General features: G+C 37.5%; 1 protein-coding gene across 5 annotated transcripts in view; it reads right to left on the minus strand.

The window, feature by feature from the left end:
* The window catches only part of AMMECR1L (AMMECR1 like), a 28,716-nt gene extending 18,317 nt beyond the window's left edge, over positions 1-10,399 (minus strand). For 2 of the 5 annotated variants that reach the window (XM_087725679.1, XM_087725684.1), the window contains exons 1-3: positions 10,283-10,399; positions 8,945-9,054; positions 6,917-7,361 (exon numbers count right to left, since the gene is read on the minus strand). In XM_087725679.1, coding sequence (XP_087581805.1) covers positions 6,917-7,323 — 407 coding nt within the window. In that variant the 5' untranslated portion in view covers positions 7,324-7,361; positions 8,945-9,054; positions 10,283-10,399. Of the gene's footprint in view, positions 1-6,916; positions 7,362-8,145; positions 8,736-8,756; positions 8,922-8,944; positions 9,055-9,704; positions 9,769-10,282 lie in introns of those variants that run through there. The other 3 variants (XM_087725680.1, XM_087725682.1, XM_087725683.1) reach the window with 3 other exon arrangements.
* Positions 10,400-10,629: the final 230 nt, after the last annotated feature.

Consider the following 10,629-nt stretch of genomic DNA (forward strand, 5'->3'; position numbering starts at 1 on the left):
TTATTTACTGCATAAAGAGCCCCACTTAAGGAACAAAAGCCTTTTTTGTAGCTCTAGATTTTGCTACATATTTTATATATAATTTGATACCTATCCTTGTAATAAAAACAGGTAACACTAAATTTGAAAAAAGCAAAACACATATATAAAAGTACAAACTATTGCATGCCACAATGCCAAACCTATAATAATCTTAACGAGAAAATGTTCTCTTCTCCAACAGTAGCCAAGCACGAAGAACTAATAATGATGTTTGTTACATTTTAGTGAGTTCTGTGTGTGAACTCACCAAGCAGAGTTTATTCCCAACAGCCATGGTTAAACAATTTTAACACTGTGATGAGTAATCCAGTAACTTCTGCACTGTGATAAGAAACTATCCCCAATCACCTTTTTCTACCATATAAAACATGATTACCAATACAGATATTATATGTCATGGCACACTGAGGTTCAGTTAGCAAAAATCTAGCAAGTGTGAATCTCTCAGAATTAATATGCAATTTTCATTTACTGTATGGAACAATCATTATTTATCAAGGAGGCTCTCAAAAACCTGAAAACATAAATTCAAGCTCTATTATGAGAAATGGTAGAGTAAGATCCAATTCATCATCCGCATACATTGATAGCTAAAATTAAGTTAGACACAAACATGAAATAGCAGGCAGAACTAACTCACACTATAGTCTAGAGCAACTCCTTATTCCATCATCAAATATATTCTATCTATCATCTATCTATCTATCTATCTATCTATCTATCTATCTATCTATCTATCATCTATCTATCAATCTATCTCTCTATACACATACACACACACATATACATATATACATATGCATACACACACACACACACACACACGTACGTTCAGACTTTTACACCTTTAGTTCACAGGCTGTAAAGGAACATTAGATCTTTATTGTATTATAGCAGTAACATATACAATAACTTTAAGTTCAAGCTATGGATGCAGTCTCACAACAAAAGACTTTGGGAGAAGTCCACACAAACAGATATAGATATGTTCTTTTAAATAATCAAGGGAATGCCAAATAGGCATGCATACGACAGCTTGCTATTAATAAGATATCTTTTCTCCATCAAGCAATGTTAAACAACTGTCTTGTTTACAGAACAAGAAACCAGGCCTCCTGTTGAAAGCTGAGGGGCCTATTTCCTTAGTATAACTAACACTCAAGTGGGCTGGATAATAGAACCATCCATGCACCAAACCTTAATATTAAGAAATCTCTCTTTTTACTTAGTATGATTATGAAAAATAGAAACCAGATGTTAAGTGACCATTACCATCTATACTAACAAAAAGACAAGAGCTGCAATAAAGTGAAATCCTTATTTTTATTGTAAATATATATCCCATCTTTCTACATGTAGCACTTATAGGGCTGTAGTTCTAAAATAAAACCACACAGAAGGGATTGCAAACCACTCTGTCACATTTTATAAACGGAAAACTGTATAATAGTAGTGGGTATCCTTGCTTAATTTTCCATAGAGAACATTTTTTCACTTTTTATGTAACTGGCTGCTGAAATATGGAACCTATTGGAATATGTTTGGCAACCACACAATGGAATAGTTGGAATCACATTGGTCTGGTTTTGCTGTAAATTTTCCTTGTAGTCTGCATGGCACCGAGAATGGAAAATATCTACCCCTCCACATCTAGCAAATAGAGTATGTAGAATCTAAAGAGAGAGAGAGTAACAATTAGCATATATAAAGCACAAGTCTCTGGATCTAAACACATAGTATTTATTTGTGAAGAAACCATTTGATACTGCTGTAGGTGCTCAAATGGTATAGCAAATTCTACCCTAAATACCCACCTTTCACTGAAGAAAACCTCTGTATGTTTATTCTTGTGTTCAGGTTTTGATGCTGTGAGGCAAAAGGGATCATAAGTATATGATTAAAAGGAGCAAGATTTAGAATATCTAGCTTTCACTAACAGCTATTTATTTGCATTTAGTGTTTTCATGGCTATACTGGAGCACATACGCTAAACCTGCATCAAAGTATTATAGAAGAAAATATCAATTTGCTGATAAAATTAGTCAAAAGGCAGCTTTCATTTTTTTATTGGAAGGGGTGGGAATATTTATGGAAATTCTTATTCTTAAGTATGGTTTCAAGCTCTACAAGCCTGGCTAGTTTCGGAAACAAAAATCTGAAGATTCCTCAAACATTCTTTATTGCTTATGGACTAATGTAACAATATTGAAATGAAATTTACCAAGTAAATTCATAGCTTGTATGGACTGTAATTAAGGTACAGTTAATCTGGGTCATCTTTTTCATGCTTCTCCTCTTCCCCAGACTCAACAATCTGATTCACAGTGCCCCTATTTCCTCCTCCCTTAACTGTTTTGTTACCTCTCTGTGTCCCCAAAGCCTCTTTGGCATTCCACCATACATAGCTTACCTGTTCAAGATGCTTTGTCCTTTTATCCCAGTTGTAGGCGTAGTGTTGATGATAGACATTCATGTCTTAGGATAAGGTAGCTGTTGGGAGTTCTCTAGCAAATGTCAGCAGTATCCTCTGGGCAGGGTGAACTATTGTGCAAAGTATTCTTCTGTATTTCTCATCATCACACAGTCCCTTGGTCAGTTGCAAATGTTCTCTCATTCTCATTATCACACTGTTTTACCTCCCTCCTTCTCTCATATACACAGACAAGAGCAAACTCTAATATTTCAGCTAGAAATCTTGTCTGGGGTTTATGTACTGGTAAAGATAAACTGGGATTAAAGACAGGGTTAATTGAAATCTTAATTACACCATAGCAATGTAGCAGTTCTATCATGATTTTGTTTTGGCTCTCCATTATATATAAGAGGATATTTCTAATCACACCAATACCTTTATCAGTGTAATGCTACACTGATGTAGTAGTATTAGGACAAAACACAGTTCCTCTTACAGTATTCTACTGGCAGAACATCATAGTAATAAGGACATGTTTATGTATTACCATTTTTACTCAGAAGAGTAAATCTCAAAGTCAGTTGGCAAACGAAACTTTCATTAAACCCTATTTTTCCCACTAGAATGTCTATCATAGTGGTGAGCATCTTAGTTAGACTCCATCTAACATCTTGAAATTGTTTCTACAGAATTGTATTTTGTTAAGATAAGGCCAGTGTAACTCCCTGTTAGGTGCTGTTCAGCGAAGGCCATTCTAAGCTGGAAGTTAGTTCTGACTGTTGTGCTGCAGAACTCATTTTAAGTCCTGTGCTGTTCAACATATTTGTAAGCAATTTGACTAAAGGATTACTATCTATGGTTATCAAATTTGCTTATGACATGAATATGGAGGGACAGCAAACTTCTCAATACATAATAAAAAGATTCAGGAAGATCCTGATAAACTCAAATAAGTAGCAAGAGCAGCAAGATGAAATTCATAGCAAAAAATCTAGAGCCTTATACTGAAATAGGAAAAAATTAAAAGCGTGTATATGACACAGGCAGCAATATATATCAAAAGGATCTAGTACCGTGATGGCGAACCTGTGGCACATGCGCCAGAGGTGGCACGCAGAGCCCTCTCTGTGGGCACGGGCACCATTGCCCTAGCTCAGCCAGCTGGTCATTGGGTTTCTGAGGCGGGCATGCATGCCGGCCAGTAGTCGGCGGATTTCCAGTGCTCTAGCACATGCATGCACACACACACCTTCTGGTTTGGGCACTCTGTGCCTAAAAGGTTTGCCATCACTGATCTAGTAGATTACAAGCTGAATATGATCCAACAATGTTGTGCAGCTCCAAACAATGAAACAAGAAAAAGCAATCCTAAGCTGTATTAATAGAAGTACAATATCAGGATCAATATAAATCACGGGTGTCAAACTCAATTTCATTGAGGGCCACATCAGGATTGTTGTGTTTGACCTCTGGGGGCCAGGGTGGGCATGGTCAGCTCGACATCACTGTCGGGGTGCCTGTGGTGGCCTAAACACTATGCCAGGGAAAACGGGCCTTGAGTTTGACACCCTTGATATAAATCATTGTTCCTCTCACTTCTCACTTAATCATCCTACTTCTAGAATACTACATCCAGTTGTAAGCACATATTATAGAAAAGACATGGTCAAACTAGAACATGCCCAATGAGAGCAACCAATATGATAAAAGGCCTGGAAAGCAAAAAAAAAAAAACTTATGAGGAGCAGGTGGAGGTTTTGGTATGTTTAGTTGAAGAAGAAAACACTGCAGAGAAAAGATGGATGCCATCAAATCTCTGAAAGGCAATCCTATCGGACAGAACTGTTTAGAGATGTTTCAGAAAACGGGACAACCAAAAATGGTTTTGATTTAGCAGGTTTACTAGAACATAAAAAATGGTAAGAACTGTACAGTATGGATTGTTTAAGCAGAGAAGGTGTTAAATAGAGGCTGGACTAGCAGCTGTAGGCAATGTTGTATTATTACCGTAGATTTGTGCATCATGAGGATGAATCGCCAAGTTAACTTCCAATGCAAGTTAACTTCCAACTCTTACATTATACAAGTAGCATTTCATAGAGAATACAAATTACAGGAAAAAAATACCCAACTACTGAAGTCAAATGTTATAAGTGTTGCTGACAACACATGGGCCAAGAAACTGTCAAAGTATCAACAGCAATCATATATATATTATTTTGCAGAAATATTTTGCCATGGCATAAAACTCTATTAAGTAAATGTCTAGATATTTATTACATTTATATCTGACTTTTCCTTCAGGTGTTCAATGTGCCATATATAACACTTTCTCTCTAATACTTCTCACAACATCATGGGGAGTTTAGGCAGAAAAGAGCCAGGCAGAAAGACACTCAGTGAGCTTCCATGGCTGAGAATAATTTGAACCTAAGTTTCCCTAGACTTCATTCAACGTGTTCACTACTAACCCATACTGCTTTGCTAAAGTCTTCCTGGTTATTAATTATTAAAAATTTTCCAGTTATTAATATATTCATAATTTTCTTCTATTCTTTTAAGAATTATAACTGTACAGAGAAAAATGTTCACGGGCACATCTTGATCTAGCTAGAGTACACTAATCCAAGATCACTGAATTAATCAAAATGCTTGGTTCACATAACACTTTAAACCATAAACTAAGCACAGTAATAAACATAATTTATTAAACCATGAAGTAGCCAATCATATTTTATCCTAGAATGTTGTGCAAAGTCACCCATATCTTTAATTACAAACTATGCTTCAGGAAATGTATGAGTTACAAAACTGGGAAACAGTATAAATTGACCCTATATGTTTATTTAAACCATGACTTTTAATATTTGAATCTGATATAGAATTCTTCAATTGTGCTTGGTATAAGCAAGTTTTAAAAAGCATAGGATATATACTACATTCTATTAGATTATATTGCTTTATCCCAATACCGTCTCTTTGGTAACTAGCAATGCTTCCCAAACATATGCAAGAAACTATGTAAAATTGTCATCATTCAACATACTACTTATTGCTTTACTGGTGAGGCCTTCATGTATAGTCAATTTTGTTTAACATAAATTGAATTCAGAGTGATTCTTAACTAATTACATGAGCAATACAGGGGATCAGTGCTGTATAACTGGTCAGTATAACTGACCATTTCAGTTATACTACATGAGGTTTTATTCCTTTAAGAAACTCTTTGCTTTTCAAAAAAAAGCAATACACATCCTGAATCAGGACAATCTTCCTTGGTACCCATCATGAATCCAACAGCAATGATGAGAAATCGCTGTTGTATCGATTTCTGATGCAGGAAAAAGTCATGGAAATGTATCATATACATCAGAAACTCTAGAAAAGAAATGCAACAAGGTACCATTGTTGCATTCCATTTTCTACATGGACGCTGTAAGTATCAATAATCTATAAATCAGTGGATACTAAAAAATAAGGAAGCATAACACTCATTGCTTCAAGAAGAGAACATTCTGGATAACTCACAAACCTTCTGTTCCACCTCTAGATTTTGCTGTTCTGGGGATAGTTCAGTAGTTTCCAGGAAAAAAATCCTTGAGACTGGATTTTGGAATACCATGCTCCAGATTACTTTCAGTTCAGGGGATTTACATTTAGAAACTAGTAATTGCCTCTAGAATAACATAGTCCAGAGGAGCTTCAGTACAGCCTAGATAGTAGAACAGAACACTCCTGAACTATTTTGCATATCTTCCCATTCAAAAAACAAAGACTATATTGTATAAATATGAAATATTTAGGTAATTTTAAAAACTCTCTAGCGGATCTTCAGTCTCTATCATTTCCATACTTCTCTATTCTTATCACAATATTAAACTAGCACTACATAAATATTTCTGTTCTTCCAAGTACATATTATCCAGTACCGGTAACAAAGTTATAGGACTTTAATTTTGTTGATAGGCTGATCAAATTGAGCTTTTTTTTGTGAAAAACTAATCAGAAACCGTGACCAATCAACTAATTCCTTGGGTAAATAAATTATAGAAAAGAAAATTCTATATTTCTTGAAATCATTTGTAATTACAGCTCTTTTTGAGACCTTAATTATGAAGTCTTATTCATACTGTGATATTCAATAAGCTCAATTCCCATTAGAATGAAAAAGATAGGTACAAGGTAGAATAGCTGTTTTAGTTTACTGCTGGGACTTTCTTTCCTCAACTCTCCAAGTTCTAATGCTCTCCAACTACCACTGCACAGAGTTGTTTTATCTCATAAACACCAATATAATGCGTGCTTTCTGTTTATAGCAGACAGTTTTATTGTATACGTTAAGCCATCTACAAAAACGACTATTTTAGATTTCTTAGCAGATAACCTGAATTTTGAATAACCCTTCCATTATCCTTCTGGATGGATATTCAGTTTCCCTCCCATGCCCATAAATTTACTCACTAGGGATCATTGGTAAATCGAGGAAGTCGTGGCTGAGGGAAACCATAAAGATGACAGTAGAGTACATCAAAGCAGTAGCAGCACATCTCCGCTGTCACGACTAGATTTTTGGTGCTGTTGGCAGTTCCATTAGGCCGGGCAAGTGGGCTCAATGCTCCTGAAGTGGGATTCATTCGAGTAATTGGAGAATTTCCAGGGCATAAAGTCAAATCTGATACATTCTCCCTTCCACTGCCCCCATCTGCATGCTGGTGGTTCTGAAGAGGACCTGAACTAGAGACTGGCACAGTTGTGGCTTGATTCCCGTGACTATGTGTTCCACTTCCAGACAATTTGGGTTTCTTTACCCCACAACAGCCTGCTGCCAACTTGGGCTCAAGTGGAGGAACACAGCGTCTTTTTCCCATCCTGATTCAGCACCTACTGTCTGAAGCACTGTAGAACCCTGATAAAACACACAATATGCAACATATGTCATTTCATTAATGAAAAAAATATGCAACAAAGTACTTTTTCCAGTAATAAAACAGCGTATTTCACATTATAATATATATATTATACAAGAAAACTGGCACATGACATAGCCAAAAATTAAACAGAAGCAAACTGAAATTACATGGCATCAAAATTAATTTAAAAATGTATCAGCAATTCAAGACTAATCAGAAAACGCTGGACTACCATTTTATATAGTCCTCAAATTATGACAGCAATTGGAGCCAGGATTGTTGTCGCTAAGTAATGTGGTATTCATAAAGTGTGATGTCATTTGAATGATCACTTAGCAATGGCAATCCTAGTTACCACTGTAAACCCGAGATTTGCTGGTTGGTAAATGGAAAGTGGCAGGAGTTCTAGGGGAAGGTGTATGGGAATGACACATGGGGGGAGTGTTACGGGGGTACAGCAAGCAAGGGAAGGTCTGGGAAGGCCGATGCAAGCTGTCCAAGTTACGGAAGATAGGAGAGAAGCTTTCAAGTTGAAGCTTCAACTATCTTGTCTGGAATGCAGCTTGACTACTTGAATGTTTTGCAAGTATTCCAAGCTGAAACCAGAATGAGTTCTAAAATGTTTGAAACTGCATGTTTCATACTTGAAATGGGACATATTGTGAAATTTGAACTTGAAAAATTTAAAAACTTAAAAACCCAAGAATGATATTTCTTCTTAGTTAGGCTTCTCCTCCTATTAAAAAAATATTCTGGATCAAGACAGATGATTATCCATACCTGCTATTTATTAGGAGAAAGACAATTTTTACTTCCTTGCAGCCACTCTGCATGGTCTTCTAGAAACAAAATGGCTATATCTTGTTATCTTTATATCTTGTGAATGCATCCATTCTTGGAAATGTTATTTCCTCAGTTATAATTGGGCAATTTGCGCAATGTGGTATAAGCGATCCCTAATGACTTTGATCAGGAAATCCCAAATGATAACATAGATACTTCAATCTCTGGCAGAACTCTTTCTGCAGCATAACTAGCTATTTTTCAAATTATAAGGTGAGCAGAAAAACAGTCTTAGCTGTAGGCCTCTTATTTAACAAATCTGAAACAAATTGTTACCCAAAGTGAGATAAGAATATGCAAAATTTGTGAAAATATTGAAAAATGTTAAATTACATATTTTCCCACTGGCAAATAAATTAATATGCTGAGTAAAACTTCAGCATGCAATATATTTATAGATATGTTTATGCTAAATTGATATTGTTTACAACTATGTGAAGGAACTGTATACTAATACTATGTGCAAAATCTCTAAAAATGTGTATACACAATACTTCATGTTAAATATTTCTAAACATCACCCTCAAAAAAAATTAAGAATTAAGTACCTATTCAGTTCCTTTTGAGAGAGAAATAAAATAAGGGGAAAAAGTTATACAGCTAGAAGATGACCTTTCCATTTTGCTGGAGTGTGGAATAGCAACAGCTGTCACAACTGTTAGCATCACTATTTACAAGCTATTTGTTTTTTTATACTAACAAGCTTTTATATATTAGGCTTCAGATAAATGCTTACTGAAAACAGAAACCTTGTACTGCCAAGGGGGAAGTGGACAGGTGGAAGGGGAAGCTATTTTATTTCTGGAATGAATTTCCTTTTCTCACGGCCCATTCCCGTTTCCAAATCTGAAAAGAAAGAAATAAAACCCATAAATTTTTAGATGTAGTTAAACAGCATTAGACTGTTAGACTGTCAACAGACCTGCAAAAGTGACTATAATACATTGTAAAATATTTCCTATATGAGGGGAAAAACTTTTTTCCTTGTCTCCCCTGTCCCCATTCATCTTTCTTATATTTCACTCTTAAATCTTTATTTAAATACATTTTATGTTACAAATAAAATGTTCTCTCTCTCCCTCTCCCTCTCCCTCTCTCTCTGAAAGTAACTATATCAGTGTCTGGAACAAATTTTATTTAATATATAACATATATGGGGAGCATTGTAGAAAAAAGTGAGAAAAGTAAAGTAGAAGAATACAAATTATTAGAAATATCCAACAACAAGGAGGGACAAGGACATGAACTTATCGCTGAAATATGTAACACTGGTGTGGAATAAAAAGATTAGAAGGGAAAAAAATGTTTTCAGAAAATCCTCAGCCTATTTCTTGCTACATTCAAGTTGTGAATTTTACTTCTAATTAAGGCACAATTATATGCAGACTTTCTCTTGACTCCCACCCCAAGTAAAAAAAAAAGGTAGAATATTGTAAATGAATTTAGCTGACCACCGCTGCAATTCTAAGAACATATTAGGGACCAACTGTACTGACCTGGGGCATGTTCCTGTATGGAGGCATTACTGCACATACTGTACAGTACAGAGCAAGGAACAACCTGGATAATTTTAGCAAATGCAAAAAAATAATAACTTGGGATTCTCTTCATTCATACAATTCCCCAACACCAATCTATAATAACATGACAGGAAAACAGCAAGGAAAAGGGAAGCTTGCCAAAGTCACCCAGTGAGCTCGATCCGCGTTTTGATCGTTAATGGGGCTACCGCCTGCCTTTAGCCAAGAACCTGGCAATCAGATAGGCTCAAGACCCCTCTCCCTCCCCTCGATCTTAAGGGAAGCAAGCAGCAGAGCGGAACAAACGGGAAGCGACCCGCTGGCCTGGCAGGAAAGGGAGGCAGAAAGGAAAAGCTTTCCAAGATCGCCGACAGGCAAGGAGACAGGAGGGCGAGCTTCACCTGAAGGTCTGCGGGATAAGAGGCGAGGCGAGGCAAGGGTCTGCGGTGAGATCTGAGGAGAGCCGAAAGGCTGCCTACACTCTGCCTGCCTGCCTGCCTCCTCCCCTCCCCCAGGGACGGGGTTGCCCAAAAAAAGAGCCTGGCGCGGCGCACCTTTTCTTTCCTTGACGCGAAGACGGTTCCCTACTCCAGTTACTTTTCAACCTAACCACCGCCGTCGCCACCACCACCGCCGCCGCCACCGCCGCTCCTCCTGCTCTTGCCTCCCCGCCGCCGCCGCCGCCACCTCTACTACCCCGCGCTTCATGGAGCCATGGGCCAGGGCGGGCGAGAGCTGGAGAAGTGGACCCAGCGGGGCAGGGGGAAGGGAGGGTAAGACAGGCCGTGGGAAAGAACCGCACAGCGGAATCGGACGAAGAAGCGCGGAGCGGCCGCCGGCTAAACAGAGCTGAAGCAAGGCAGGAGAGCCCGGGTCCTCCACCTTCCCGGCGGCCCCTTCT

Source organism: Thamnophis sirtalis, unplaced genomic scaffold (assembly GCF_051295495.1).
Source record: "Thamnophis sirtalis isolate CommonGarterSnake01/CBP01778 unplaced genomic scaffold, rThaSir2_p1.2 scaffold_11, whole genome shotgun sequence".
Lineage (NCBI taxonomy): Eukaryota > Metazoa > Chordata > Lepidosauria > Squamata > Natricidae > Thamnophis > Thamnophis sirtalis.